A 15,978-nucleotide genomic window follows, 5' to 3' on the forward strand; every position below is an offset into this window, starting at 1 on the left:
CAATATACTTGGATCACATGAAGCTAATGTGAAGGTAGACAGAAATGCCAGTGAACTATGTACATGCTACCTGGAACACTGGAATTACAGATATTAATTACAACACTACCTTCCCACTCGGATAACGCAACAATTATATGTTGCAGCCTTCATTTTACTTATTAGCAGCACTCTTGTTTTTAAGCAGAAGATCCGGAAAGCCCACAAGCAAACCAAGAAAATCTGAAGTTAAAGAAGTTGCATTAAGTTTCATTGTTATCATCCATTTAACCCAAATTACTGCACTAAAACCATGTCAGGAAGACACAAACAAAATTAAGTAACAAAACATATACCTAGGTTCCTTTTTGTTAATAGGAACTGCAGCCGTACGCAAAGAGTTTGGATCTCCCTTTGCATTCCTTTTTTATTTGGTAGCATTTCTTTGGATTTTCCTAAAAGCATCTATTCACCTATGAATAACACGTTACTTGGAGAGTTGTAAAGGGATTTGAACACTAAGGTTTTCTACTTTGAAACCAGCCTCAAGCAAAGGTCTCAGAGGCTGACAGCGCTCAACACCACCTCAGTGCTGCTTGCATCCTGTGTGCTTAGCTTTTCAAGTCTCGTTCTAAGGAGGGGGAAGGACTGGCAAGCAGAGCTCCTCACGTGGAGCAACAGGCAGGTTTTGCACTACATCTTCTAAGGCAATGGTAGAAGAAGAAAGTGATCTCAAAGATTTCTTTTTCTCTTTTCTACCACTGATCTACTTGAAAGTATAAGATACTATTCACATCATGGGACAGATATTCCAGAGCACTTTTTTGCCAGGTTAGGAGACTTTTCTTTCTTTGAACATACTTTGTACAAAACCAAAATATAATATATTTAGGGAGCTGTGGGATAGCACAAGGTGCTATTAGTAAAAGAAGGGGATGAGTTTCACATTATACATGCAAACAGACCTGCTGTCCTAAAGTACAGTCATTATATTCTGCACATTATTTCGTCACCATGGCAGATGTCAGCCTGACCAGTACTAAAATGCTTTTAATGCAAAATCTCTCTGCTGTGTAGCTAAAATACCATCGGGATACACAATCAATTTAGCAAATAAGAAATGGGGTGGGAGTTGGCCTGTGGCTTCTAACGTCTGTCAAAACATCACGTGCAAGTCTTTACTGTTAATTCCAAGTGATCTTTTACACTGGTCAAAAAGGCAAAGTTCAGATCATCTTCTAACAGAAAGTTTGTTTTGGAGTTAGTGATTCAAAGGCTGTTCTCAGAGCTATTAAGTCCATTATTTGCCTCTTTCTTTCTTTTCTTCTTTAACTGAAAAATCCCCAAATGCTTTTTACAGGTACTGGATACTTTTTAGTACATGTGAAGCACAATGCTTTGAGCTACTGCTCAAATAAGAACTTAACTTACACTAATATGTAAAGAACACAGACTCTACACAAAGCTTTCCAGAAATACTGCAGCCAACAGTGGAGCAAGAAGAGAAATAAAAGAATAAAACTTGGACAAAGGCACAAGACTGGGTTGCATGAAAACTTCACCCTGCTTTAATAAATACTGTGATCCCACTGAATGGAAAAAAACTGAATGATTAAGCTGAATAATATAAATATATAAATAATATAGAAATAATTACCATTTAATGAGGGGCAGGGGAGTAGGGGGGAAAAATCAGATTGTTTCAAAAATGTGTGATGATTCTTTATAAGAATCATTCAGTAAGATGGGTTGGAACAGCATAGAAAGGATAAAAAAATAAACACCTGCATTTGACAGATCCGTGGGAGATTTGCTGTCTAATATAAAGATTAGACAAGAGCTCTCAGGGGTGAGTCACACTTCCACTGGCATATAGGCTAGCCCTGTGCCTTAAAGGTGACACCTCTTCTAACTGATTTGAAACATTAGTCGCTTGGATGGCACCGGTTGAAATTGGAGCCAGCGACCTTTCACCAAATGCCACAGTTCAGCCCGTGAGCAGGGCAGGGGGTGGTTCTGCAAGGGGGGCTGACGGTGCACGCGGTGACAAAACGACCCTCTTGCCCCGCATCGACACGCAGGGTGAGCTCTGGGAAGGGGGCTGTGGAAGGAGATTATTGAACCGTTCTCCCAGCTGGTGGCTGCATGGGGGTGCTGTTCAAATGTGGGCTTCCGTATTACAGACAGAAAGAAAAGCCCAGCTCACAATGTGAAAAATGCTAACTATAAAATGTCAGCCTACAGGCAAAACCAAAACAGTGGAAACTGAGCTAGCAGACATGGGCAGTATTGCCTTTCCATCTATAACCTTTACCTGCTGCCAGTATGGTGTCTTAAAAATAGATATATCCCCGCAACCCACGGATTCCTGAAGGGGTTGAGGGCAGAATAGAGCCGAGGAATTCCTGTAACTAGGCAAAAATGGCTGCTGTGCATACTGCCTGTCAAGATGTGCCAACAGACTTGTGAGACACCGTAGTCCAAACTGATACATGGAAAGCCAGAAAAAAGCTGTAAGGGCTTCCAACTATCCTCTGCTTAGTGTATTAAATACAAAATTGTGTCCAGCTATGGTTCTGGGGACAGGTCAAATTAAAAACTTAGAGATCTAAAAAAGCTGTGTATGACAACAACAGCCAGGCACTTTCCTCTAGGAGCAGCATCCAGAACCTCAGAGAGGTTTAGCGTCCTTCTCAGCATGCTGCCTGCTGTTGTTGATTTAGTGGGCTTGGAGCCTTTTGAAGTGCTATGGGGTATGTGCTAGTGCCTGTTAAGTAAGGGAATGCTCAGGAGAGGAATATGCAGCTCCTTCGGGAAGTGCAAGGTAGACATCTCCAGCCACTCCCAGGACCTTCACTCCTCATCAAAACTGAGAGAGACTTGCTGTTTCTTTCGCAATCACAATGAAAAGACAAAACAGATGCAAGGACAGCTTTTTTTTTCTTTTTACAAAAGCGAGAGCATGGCCACAGCCCAGTGGTTGGCTGCTCATGTGAAGAGGCAGAGGACGCAGCGTTGGCCCCAGCACAAGAAAGAGCAGCCTGTGAAGAAAAGCCTGGGCCACAGGAATCCCCCAGCACACGGCTGTCCCACTTGCTGACATGAAGTCCTCTCTCAGGTCATGGCACAGCACTCACAGATCAGGGTAGTAAACCCTCTACTTCCAGGCTGGCCCCCAGACTGGCAACAAGGGCACCTCGCTTGGGTTTGAGCCTTCCTCCAGAGGGAAATTAATAAAAAATTAGACAGCATACCGCATGGTTGCTTTCTGTGGGGTGCCCGATTTTGCAGATGCATATCAGGCAAAGTACGTAAGCCATAGTCTGCTTGTTTCCCAGAGCAGTTTGTCCTACAGAGGAGCCAGATCCTGTGCAGGGCCAGACTCAGACCCTCACAGCGTGAAAAGGTGTGAAAAACACAACCAGAACGAGAGCTCAGTGTAGATTTCCAGGCCCATCCTAATCTTTTAAGAGCTCAGGTCCCTGCAAGCCCCATCTTCGCTAGCTTCACTAAAGTCTCGTCAGAAACAGCATTTTCAGCAGCAACTAGCCATTTGGCCCCTGCCAGAAACGCCTTGTCCCCTATCAGTTTGGACAACAGATGGATATATATACCCATCTGACGGTTGCCAGTGTGCTTCCAAATGCTCCAAATGCAACCTGTGTCAGAACAAGGCCCCCTATGTTTTTTTGTCTGTGCCCTCACAGAGCATGCCTTCACAACATGGCCTCTAGGTTCCCCCCCGACTCTTTTCATCTTGTTTTACAAGAAGAACCAAGCTCAGACAGGGTACCTGCACTGATGTATGCAAAATTCTCAGACAGGCAGTTTTATAGCTCACTGCACCCATAGACAGGGGCTCCCAGACCACAGCTTCAGTGAATGTTCACTGGCAGTCTATCCAACAGCAACATCCACGTGTCCCTTAGTTTGAGTTTGGTGAAGGCAAGTGGGCAGTGAGAAATGTCAAAGATCTGCCGATTTGGATCGATTCAAAAAGCTTGTGAGCCACGGCCATAAACTGCACCCGGACAGGTGGAGAGCCCATCTAGCTCCCAAGCACTAATGTCCTGTTCCCAGCAGCATGCTCTGAATCAGCATTTTAAATGTCAGTGTGCTTTGTGGGGATCTTCACAACTTACTTCTGCTTGCACAGCAGAATCCTTTTCCGTGGTAATACACACTCCCAAAATAACACAAAGAACACCTGGGGAGCAGTTGCTAGCAACACATAGATTCATTTTGTCACCAAGCAAGCAGGTTAATTTCTGGCAAAAATAGCCAGCTCATCACAGCAGGATGGTATCAAGCTGTCTACACATGTTCATTATCCTGTTCAAAATCCACCTCCAAAATGTCATTTTCCATCCTTGTGTAACTGGATCTGATATGAGTGACAACTGGCAATATTAACAGTATGTGTCAGAATTAACATACACTAATGTACACATTTCACCAATGTTAATTCTCAGTTAGAATAATCCCAGACTGAAGTACAGTGAGTAACTTCTGGGGTCTAGAAACAACGTGTGAAAGTGTCCACATTAGCATTTATATTTCTTGCCAAAGAACTAGAGACTGGTCTAGGAAAGATCACTCACTGTAGGAGGCTGCTGAGTCTTCTTCCCAAGATTTTTAGAAGAGGACAGAGACAGATATTCGGGTGATAGTCTGTACCTTGTCTGATAAAGTTGAGTCTTCCCCTAGTTATTGAATTCAACACAGTATTTCCTTGTAGCACAGTGGCTTTTGTGTAATCACAAATGATAAATGAAAAAGCAAACATATTTTCCCTTTGATTTTACTTTTAATGCTTCCTTTAATGCACTCTTTTAATGCCTTTTGTTGCACAATGCAATTGCACAAGATTTCACTTTAAAAAAATCTTATGGAAATATGGCTTATTTCCTTTCTTGCGATAGAGGTCAGACAGTTCAATCTTGCAGTACTGAAGTGCGTTCTTTGGCTCAGCTGTAAGGCATTTATCCCCATCTGCACAGTGACTCGACTCCAGCAAGCTTTCTTTACTTGGCAGAATGCTTCTTGACTATCTCAAGGTACTCCTTCACATCGTCAGGAGATCCCAAGACGACAGGCACTCTTTGGTGGATATCCTCAGGCACTATATCTAGTATTGCTTGATGCCCGGTTGTTGCTATTCCCCCAGCCTTCTCAATAACAAAAGCCATAGGATTGCATTCGTAGAGCAGTCTCAGCTAGAAGACAAAAATCAAACTGGCAAGGGTCAGCACAGGCAATGCTGAGAATCATGAAGTGTAAATATATTTGGCATTTGATTTTAAACCAATCAACACTCCAAGTACTTCATATTTTATATAAACTTGGACTCAAGAATGAAACTGTGTGTATTCTTCTTTTAAACAAAATACAGTGAATGCTGGATTTGCCCGATTGGAGTGCTTTCTCCATAGCTCATGTTTGCATTGGGCTCTTTACACAGAGATAAAGCTCATATGTAAGACACAGCCTTCAACAAGGCAGCAGACCACATAGGCCTGCGTGAAAAGAAAAGAAAACACTGACCCTGAGTGTGCCATTCGGTTTCTCTAATGAATAACTGCATCTTATCTGCAACCTGAAGCAATAATTTACGGACAATTACAAAACAGATGAAAGGTCTCTGCTGAATAAACAGTCCCCTTGTCATCCTGTAAGTGTGTAATCTTCCCTGACTGACCATTGTCCTGGCAGAGGCAGCCAGGCATAGTTCCTCCAGATCAGGCAGTGTTACCAAGTACAGGATGAAGATGGTTTTCTCTTTGGCAGAGCTTCTCGTAAGGGGGGCACTACATTTAGGCTTCTTATATACTAGCTTGTAACAGGAATCTCGAGGCAACGTGCGTTGTTCACTTTGCCTTGTAATGTTTCTTTTGGTTGGGGCCAGCATGGTTTGGGCTGAGATGTACAGAGAAGCCTGTTTGAACAGCACATCCCTTGGACATTCCGTATTCTGAACATGTTTGGGGACCAGTGCTGTTTAACATCTTTGTCGGTGACATGGGCAGTGGGATTGAGTGCACCCTCAGCAAGTTTGCTGACAACACCACGCTGTGTGGCACGATCGACACAGTGAAGGGAAGGGATGCCATCCAGAGGGACCTGGACAGGCTTGAGAGGTGGGCCCGTGTGAACCTCATGAAGTTCAACCAGGCCAAGTGCAAGGTACTGCACATGGGTCATGGCAATCCCAGGCACAAATACAGACTGGGTGGAGAATGGCTTGAGAGCAGCCCTGAGGAGAAGGACTTGGGGGTTCTGCTGGGTGAGAAACTCAACATGAGCTGGCAATATGCGCTTGCAGCCCAGAAAGCCAACCATATCCTGGGCTGCATCAAAAGAAGCATGGCCAGCAGGTTGAGGGAGGTGATTCTGCCCCTCTACTCTGCTCTTGTCAGACCCCACCTGGAGTACGGCATCCAGCTCTGGAGTCAGCACAAGAAGGACATGGACCTGTTGGAACAGATCCAGCAGAGGGCCATGAATATGATCAGAGGGCTGGAGCACCTCTCCTATGAGGACAGGCTGAGAGAGTTGCGGTTGTTCAGCCTGGAGAAGAGAAGGCTCCAAGGAGATCCAAGGCCTTCTAGTACCTAAGGGGGGCCTACAGGAGAGATGGGGAGGGGCTCTTTATCAAGGAGTGTAGCTACAGGACGAGGGGTAACAGTTTCAAACTGAAGGAGGGAAGATTTAGATTGGATATTAGGAAGAAATTCTTTACGGTAAGGTTGGTGAGGCACTGGAACAGGTTGCCCAGAGAAGTTGTGGATGTCCCATCCCTGGAAGTGTTCAAGGCCAGGCTGGATGGGGCTTTGAGCAGCCTGGTCTAGTGGGAGGTGTCCCTGCCCAGGGCAGGGGGGTTGGAACTAAATGATCTTTAAGGTCCCTTCCAACCCAAACCATTCTATGATTCTATAATACAGAGAAGTCAGTGCAGTTGAAACAGGTTACCAGCGTCCCTAAAATAGGTGTCTGACCACAGGCTGCTGTCACTCGTGACAGTGTGCAAGGAGTGACCATACCCACCCACCAGAGGTGCAAGCTGTAAAACACATGTTCTGCAATCGAAATACTGATCTGTGATACTGAAATATCTAGATAATGCAACATTTTCTACAATTGGGCTTGTTCAGGTTTACCTTTCCTTTGGGACTTTTGGAGTTAGCAGGATACAGAAAAATTCCTCCATATACCAGCGTGCGATGCACATCAGCCACCATAGATCCTATGTACCTCCCACCATAAGGCGAACTGCCATCCTACAGAAAGACATTTAAATAAATGCAACTTTTGAGCACACCGGGTTAATATTTTTTTTTTCTTTTCCCTGTCTTAGTAGTCCTAACATCTCACTCCTCCATATTGTTTGATTGATAATATTCAAAGTAGTTTGGGAGAAAATTTCAGTTTCATCCTCATTTTCTAGTTGGGAAATCCAAGGAAAAGGACTGACAGAAGACTTCAGGATAGGTAAGTGGTAGTGCCAATAACAAAAAATGCATCCCAGCTCTCCATCAGTGATCTAACCCTTGGAGAATACTGTATTTCCAGCAGCAAAAAGATCAAATGCTAGGAATTGATGTTGGGGTTTTTTCTTTTGTAGTAGCAAAAAGTATGAAGGAGCAAAACAAGTGATCTTTCTTACTTCTTCTACCCATTTTTGACAGCTTCTAAAACTTTTTGGTAAGAAAAAGTTAATATTTGACTACTGATATTACTTCCTTACTATACTCCAGAGAGTACATTTTAATATCTAAATAAACAATACCTTAAGTCTGGCAAGGTGCCGGAAGAAAACACCTCAAAGCAAGATCATGAAGTCAAGAAGGGATATGAACACCTAACAATAGTAGATGTTTACACTTTGTTGTCCATGTAATAACTCCAATGATGACAGGTGTAAGGCATGAGAACAGACATGATTTTTACGGGCACTCCTTAGAGCTTCAGGCCTCCTGACCTCAGGAAGCTGCACAACCACAAAGTGGACCCTGAAACTACAATAGCTTTTGAAGCGACAGGCCCCCTCAGGACCCAGCTTGTGTTAACCACTGAGCAATGACCCACTGCCGTCCCCGCTCAGCTCTCCACCTACTCAGACGCTGCAATGAGGAAGCAGCAATCTAACACACGTCCATCAAGTTTCTTCATCACCAGATGAGACCTCCTCTCTACTTGACTACCAAATGCCCAATTTTGCCTCTAGTACCATTACTGAGGCCCCCTAGCCAAGAAGGAAGATTAAAAAAAAAAATAGGAAAGGAAAAAAAGAGGTGCAGTGCAGTACTGAAGGATGGTGAAATAACTGGTCACATCAACTGCTGCGGTAATTATCAGTCCTACATGAAGACATATTTTAAATAAACAGGAAAGGAAAACAAGCTCTAAACAGTGCATGAGACAATGACTGATCACAAAGTTGGAAATTATGATGTTGCTTGTCATCAGAAAGTTTCTCTGAAACGTGATCTTTTACCTCAGGGAATTTCTTCTTTTTGAGATACTCTGTGACTGCAGGATCGAAGTATTTAGCATAGCCTTCATTGAGACTGTAGATATTTCCCTTCTTTTTGATTTTCACATCCCTATCCACCAAAATGAATTCTCCAATTGCCTAACAATAAGAAATTAAAACAATTTGTTAACATTAATTGCTAATTTATTTACAAACTGAGGCAAAAACCAACCATACACACAATTTAGGAAAAATTTACTAGTGCTTTCTTTAATAACTTGGTACCTACAAAGAAGTGGTATTTGCAGTCTAGATGGAAAGTGTTTTGTTTATCCATAAAATACAGACAGAGCATGAATCCTGGTGCCATGCAAGCTTCTTCACACTACCATTCCCAGCTGTCTATCACTTTTCTATGCCAAAAAAGGCTGTTGCCTGTAAATTTATTTAGCTCTCCACTCTTTTGCCAGACTTAAAATAAAGGCACAGCTCTGAGGAGTTTGGAAACTGAGAGTGACAGTTGAATCAATGCATAAACATCTTCAAATAACTGTAGATATTAATAAATTCCAGTTCATCTTAGCTTGGGCTGACTGGAAGCCTGGAGTCAAGAGAGCCAATCTCTGTAACCAAAGGCTGGTCTGTTTAGTTTTCACTAAAGTAAATTTCAAGGTTAGGGCTAAAAATAAACAACATGCATGCATCCTCGAAGCTAAATCTGCTGTCTGAATATAGACAAAAATACATGCAGCTACTTAAGCTGTCACTTAGCAGGGAGCACCAAATTATATTTCCTCATGCTTGACCACTGCAGGTTCTAAAAATTTAATACTGTCAGGTGGCAGAGCCTGATTACAGGTCACTAAGGCAAACTAATCTCTGCCAGGATCAATACGACTTTTATTTTAAAACTCATATAGTCAATGCATGCTAGAACGTCAAATGCACCCACACACACATCACTTACTCTTTTACACACCATGGTGGGATCTGAAAACACAGAAGGTGGTTAAATATTTCTGCTTCTCTGGTTTACTAATGTCCTAGCATTAAGGAAAAGACAAACAAGTCTTAAAGAGCATTCTGCATTGCAGAAAACAGCTCATTTTAAATATCACATCGTTTAGCAAAAGCTGTATATTTGCTTCACTGACGTGGCAGCTGTCTTCCTGTTGTTGAATCACACATAGCACTGCTGCAGCTGGCAGGCAAAACGCAAAAATCTCTTGACATTATTGCTGATGGGTTATTAAGTATACTTCATGTCTCCACGTTAGCTTGAAAATTGCTCCTTTGTTCGATTTTTTTGGAGACAAACAGTTCTTACAAACAGTACCTTGTTATCCCTAATAAAGAAACAAATAAACAGAAGACATTCTCACCGGATCCAGCATGAAACAGTTGACGCCTCCAGCAGAAGTGGCCAGTACCAGCATTGTGGCACTCCCATAGAGAGCATAACCAGCTGCCACAATATTACGCCCAGGTTGTAAAGCATCTTTCCCAGAAGGTTCGCCAGGGGACATCTAGGATAAGAAGGAGTATAGTCAATTTTACTTCATTTCTATAGTTTGTACATAACTGGACTCTTTGGGATAGGGACGGTCTTCTACTCCATATCCATGCATGAGGTGACACAAACGTTTCCATGATCCACAACTGAGATTCCTACTGGATGGACTAATACAAATTATACAGAGGAGACAAACACATTGATCTAGAATTACCTTGTATAAGCCTAGTTGGAATGCAGGAAGCAGGAAAGGATTAAAGAGATAATATAGAGCTGTGTACCTCCTTGTTAGGTGACGATGAACATAGCTCGGAGGAAAACTCCAGGGCACAGTTAAAAAGCAAGCAATGAAATATGACTCACAGAGTTCACAACTGATCGAGTACTTGGGATTTTTTGTTTTCTTTTGCTTCACACAAAAATGAAGTTGCTTTGAGATGTATGACGACATACAAAAGATGATTAAAATGGACAGTTGGGTGTGTTTTATCTGACTTACTTTTTCCCCCATCTTGTGACATGTAAATCCAGTATTTCAAGCTCCTTCAGACAAGGCTTCTGCCTTTCAGAGTGAATTAAGACACTTCAAATGCACATGCCATGTTTCAACTCTGGTTTGTGTTTGAAGCCTGTCCTCAGGCTAACAGGACTATTTAGTACAGAGAACAAGAAAACCTGAAAGCACATTCCCCAAGTAGATGACGACCGTGTGGTATTTTGTCTCAACACAAATATTCGTGAAAACTTGAGACATGATTTGTTTGTAAGGGGTAACTCCTTTAGCTGGCTAATTAAGTATCAGCGAGCCTTCCATGTACATATAGGTGCCTCATCTTCTAAGAGACTAATTTAAATCCCTCACAAATGTCTGTGAAATAGCAGATTTAACTTAAAGCTGGTCCTGAAAGTTTCTTTCACAAACATGCTTAGTTAGGTTTTATTAAGTCCTCACATGCAATTTTATTTCATCAAAAGGTGCACAATAATACTTTTCCCTGTCTTACATGAAAGCATTTTACCTTTCTATAGATGGCAAAGATGGTCCCAATGGAAACAAGACAGTCAATGTTCGATGAGCCATCTAGAGGGTCTATGCAGACTATGTATTTACCCTAGAAAATACAAAAGAGGGAACAACTAGGTTAATGACATTATTTGTCCACTCCCGCCAAGTAAGAATGCTTTAGTAGGTAAATTTGCTCAGAGATTTTAAAAGCAATGTAAGATAAAAGGCTTTTATAGATTATGAAGGAACTGAATTCAATGTTAGAAATTTGTTGGCACAGATTTCATTCTTGATTACAACTGTGTGATTCACCACAGTAGTAGCTGGGAAATCTTTAAAGTAAATAATAGATGATGACATGGGAAATATGAAGTTTTCATACACAATTTTTAATATTAAAAAAAGACAACGCTTTTTAATTATTAGTTTAACTTCATTTATTTAATTAATGCTGATACATTTTGATAGATATCCTATAACATCTACCATCTAGGCTACACTTTCTTGTCTCTAATAAAATGGTTTTCTGAGTTATAAGGAAAAAGACAAATGAAGATTATCAGCCTTTTTCATGTACAGGTAAAATTAGAGACAATAAAAAGACCTTTCACACCTGATGTTCATAAGCTATACATTTCACTTTATCTGTGCTCTAAATGGACAGATGGTCAGAAATTACCTTAGCCAATCTGTGGTCTTATCCTGGATTTTGAGAGGTTTTCCTCCCCAAAAAAGAATGGTCCCCGCCTATCGCTGTATTAAGGATTCCTGAAGGTACAGGAAATTGCCGGTACAGGAAAAACAGCTGAATTATCTGTACCTTTTAAATAGCTTGTTTTCCTCTTATTTTAGCCACAGTCATTTTAATAATCATGTGTACCAACAGTGAGTGTTTATTCGCTTTTCATTTGATTTCACCCTGCATGCCAGAAACTTATTTAAGTCCTGCAATGCTCTACTCTGCAGGTAGGAATTCTGTGTAGGAATTCTGATAAAAACACCATATTAGCTCACATTGATTTTAGAAAAGCATTAACAGTGTGCCTTCCTCAGTGATCTTTGAGGAACTAAAACCATATTTGTTCAGATCTAAAGCAATCTTTGTTCACCCAATGCCTATAAAATCAACTGTGAAGATTTCTCAACAGGGAAAGAGAGAACTGCTTTGACAAAGCAAACATTATTATACTTTCTAAATTATGTTTTAGTTGTTTGCTTTCATTAAATTTTTACTCAGATTTTTACCTGATCACACCAAAATATTAGCTAGGAAAAAGGAACAATGAATAATAATTAAGTAATTTTTTGTTGTTGTTGCATTGTTGCTAAGTCTTTCACCGGCTTCAAGGAGAATTTGCATGAATTGAAGAACTCGAGATTTGACTGGCACAGAACAGCTCCTCAGTGTCCTTCTGACAAAGCTACTTTACAAAAGCGCTTGACTAACTCAGAGCATAGAACCAGAGATCTGATGGGACAAACAAGAAATAAGTTTCCTCCACAATTAGGAAATGGTGGGAAAAAAAGAAGGTGGGGAGGAACAACAGAGAAAAAACAAAACAAAACAAAACACAACATCAGTCTTGACAGCCAAAATACCAGAAAGGACAAATGTTGACTGACAGTCTTTCCACCTGGCCCCCATCCCCCTTCTTTTGCCAGTATAGAAAAGTACATGTTTTCTGAAATTTGTAGCTCATTTTCAGTTTCTCAAATCTGAAGCAATACACCTGCAAAGGCTGATTTGAAATCAAGCAAGAAGAACTTTTACAGCTACTAACCTGCTTCTCCGTTTCCACTATCACAGCATCTTTGTTTTCTTCTGACACAATAACGCATGTACTGAAGGATGACTTGAGCATGTTAATCACCAGGTCATTGGAAAGGAGGTCCAACTTCTTTACTTGATCTCCTGTCACATTGGTAGACCCAGCAATTCCATAGCTAGAGCAATGGCAAGAGAGAGCATTTTGTGAGACTGGGGCACTACGTCTTCCAAAGTGCCATGTTCCTGGCAACTTCATGCTTGTAAAATGTCTTGTAAAACAAACGCTTTTCAATGATAACTCAGTTCTCTAAGCCTGTTTTTTATTTACTGACCAGTGGATTCTTGCTGAGATGTGCTGTGGTGGCAAATCTAGAAGACATGGAACGTGAGGAACACAAAACAAGCAATCACCTTTCAATAGTCCATAAACTATAGGCAAACATAGCCAGAGCAGCTGTGAAAGCTGCGTTACAAAAATTGTGTTATTTTATGAGCTCTTACCTTTAAGACCTAAATACTTCCCCTGAATCCTAGGCTCCAATATTAGAGCTGCATACCCCAAAACCTAAGACTTCATTAGAAAACTTACATTTAAAAAGTAACAATGAATATGACGACACTAGTTACGGTATAACTTCCTATGTAATTTGCTCCTGATGTACAAATTGCAGTAGAAACACTTTGCTCACAGATAAATCAATATTTTTATGGTTCAGTGTTTTCAGGTTTGATTTTAAGTAGTAAACATTTCCTTGGGAATAAAACTAAGAATTACAAATCGAAACATAAATAAAACCCTGCCATCTAATCAGAATCAAGTCATCTGGCATCCGGAAGTACCAGGAGACCTTGTGACAGGTGATTTCGAAAGCATGCAAAACAGAGAGGGGAAGTTTAGCTCTAGGAAGAGAAAAACAATAGCCAGCTCTGCACACTTTCAGAGGGCTCTTACGTACTTCAGCTACGATTCATTGATTAGGCTGAATACTGATGTTTCAGGTTTTTGTAGTAACACTGAACCCACTACTTCGAATGTACTGCAATTCTTCAGTTTAATGCATGAGATAAAAAAAAAAAGACCTGGCATAATTCTCTGTCTTTCTCTCTGATACAGCAGTTTGAACATTTTTCTGCAAATGTGAAAGTGCTTTTAGGAAACAATATACTTTGAACACCATGCTTGAGAGCAGAGGCACAAGTCCTCATCCTCAGAGCAAAAACTGTTTGGCCAGCAGCTACAGCTCTCACACCTCGTCTGCTGGGGACTCCTGGGAGGGGACTGCAGGGTGCCCTGCACAGAGCCTGCAGCTGGGAATGGGCTGTGGCTTATCCCGGTGTTCTGCACCCCGGCTGCTGAGCAGCACTGAGCGTACAGCTGAGCCTGGGGATGATCCAAAGAAATGGGCCCTGGCAATCCCTACTTGTTCTCATTCCCTGATAGCCAAGCAAAATCCCACCACCGGTTATAAAATGCAGTCCCACAATGGGAGATGTACTGCTCAAGGAGGCTCACAAATATGAAGTTGGCTAGCCAGCACTGGTGGAGAGTCAAATCCAGTGCAGGATCATAAGGCAAAACCATCAGCGCAGGTATGGAACCTGTGGGCAGCTGTCAACTGACACATGGGTAGGACACATACGGAATGGGACCTTAAAGTGTTACAAATCAGGTCACAGGTGGGAAACCCTGTACTTTACTGAGAGACACAGGGGGCACATGAAAGGGCTAGCACATAGTGATTAAAAAAGTATCACAGACATACAAAGTCTGAAGTCAAAGCAACGAAAAATAATTCAAACCTACACAAAGTGGAGGATTTTTATTCTCTCTTGCCATTCCTTCTATTTTATTAACTTCAGTCACTAAATTTTTCAGCTCTCTGATACATTTTGTAATAAATATTACTCTGTATTGCCAGAGGCTTTTTACATATTATATATTCCACTACATGGTTTGTAGGGGCAAATTCATTTTCCCTCTACTACATTTTCCATTAAGTAATGTAGCAGCCCATGTATAAAGCCCTGATCAGCACACAGTTTGGCTTATCAACAATATGTAAAATACTTAGAGGGATTAGTTACCTACAACCAGTTTCACCTATTTAATATTTCAAGAGCTCTAATTTCCTTCGGATGCATCTCCACAGAAACTCCCCTCTGACTGGCTGACTAGAGACACTACTGTTCCTAACCAGTGCTGTTTCTAAAAACCTTAGACATTCAAAGCTTCATAGAGAAACTCAAGTTGGTATGATGCAATATGAAAAAAAAAGCCACTGAATTTGATTAAATGCCTCATCGCATAGAATGGTGCTTTGATATTAAACTCCTGACTACAAATGAGCCAAAATGCAGCCATATTTTAACATGCTTTGTCTTTCAGTCTGTTCTTCTTGGTCTTCTCGTTCAAAGCACCCAAACCCACCAAGGGTTTGCATGAAGGTCTATCAGCAGCAGACATCTGTCAAAGACGGCATGCTTTGCATTATCAAAAAGTCATAGGATCCACTTCACTTGAGAAACTCAAGAGTCCAAGACCTTAAAAGAGTTAGTTACAGTTCTGTGCAAGGGTATGGGTGGATGCAACACCGCTCACACGCCTTTCGGGTGACACCCCCCATCCCCATCCCCAAGACCCTGGAGGCTGCAGCATCCCCTGGACCCGCGGGGACGCGTGAAGGTGCGGGATGCTCCCGGCGCTCATCCTGGGACTTACAGGTTGGCGATTCCCGCTTTACGGACGGCGGTGGAGATGGCTTTGATGGCCGTGCAGAGGGAGTTGAGGAGTTGCGTGAACTCCCCGGTGCCTTTCGCCCGCCTGCCTTCCTCCATCACGAAGCGGGTCATGGTGATGACATTGGTGTCGAAAGCGGAGCGGTCCGTCATGGTGGCAGCGCGGCGAGAGTGGAGCCGCCGCCGCCGTCGCCGCCGCCACTAGCCCCCGCGGGGCGTGGCCTGGGCGTGGCCGGGGGCGGGGGGAGGCGGTGAGAGCCCGCCCCGGGCTCTCGCCACCTCCCCCCGCCCCGCCAACCCCGCATCACTTTTGGTCGGGGATGGAGATGAGGATGAGGAGAGGGGAAAACCCTGCAAACATCCTTTTTTTCACCAAAGCGTCTGTCCCCTCCATTGCGGGGGTGGGGGGACGGGTGGGGGGACGGGCGACGACGGCACACCCAATGCGTGAGTCAACTTGTATGCGAATGGCACAGAAAGCGAATCGAGACACAGGTCCCTGT

The 15,978-nt window shown here is 42.5% G+C and overlaps 1 protein-coding gene across 1 annotated transcript; it reads right to left on the reverse strand.

The window, feature by feature from the left end:
* Nucleotides 1-4,766: 4,766 nt before the first annotated feature.
* On the reverse strand, nucleotides 4,767-15,692 carry LOC141736417 (fructose-1,6-bisphosphatase 1). Its single transcript, XM_074570552.1, has 7 exons — nucleotides 15,459-15,692; nucleotides 12,753-12,915; nucleotides 10,985-11,077; nucleotides 9,835-9,978; nucleotides 8,474-8,611; nucleotides 7,137-7,256; nucleotides 4,767-5,195 (listed from the first exon to the last, which is right to left on the reverse strand). The coding sequence occupies exons 1-7, from the start codon at nucleotides 15,626-15,628 to the stop codon at nucleotides 5,004-5,006; spliced, it is 1,020 nt and encodes a 339-aa protein (XP_074426653.1). The 5' UTR covers nucleotides 15,629-15,692; the 3' UTR covers nucleotides 4,767-5,003.
* Nucleotides 15,693-15,978: the final 286 nt, after the last annotated feature.

Source organism: Larus michahellis, chromosome Z (genome assembly GCF_964199755.1).
Source record: "Larus michahellis chromosome Z, bLarMic1.1, whole genome shotgun sequence".
In the NCBI taxonomy this organism is placed as follows: Eukaryota; Metazoa; Chordata; class Aves; order Charadriiformes; family Laridae; genus Larus; species Larus michahellis.

What these genes read in the sequence shown, in the direction of transcription:
- LOC141736417 (XM_074570552.1), bottom strand. Translation starts at nt 15,628, where the DNA reads ATGACGGACCGCTCCGCTTTCGACACCAATGTCATCACCATGACCCGC. An exon ending in TCTTTGCCATCTATAGAAAG is followed by an intron (nt 9,979 to 10,984) that starts GTAAAATGCTTT and finishes TTCTTATCCTAG; the next exon opens with ATGTCCCCTGGCGAACCTTC. An exon ending in ACTGTTTCATGCTGGATCCG is followed by an intron (nt 8,612 to 9,834) that starts GTGAGAATGTCT and finishes TCTTATTGTTAG; the next exon opens with GCAATTGGAGAATTCATTTT.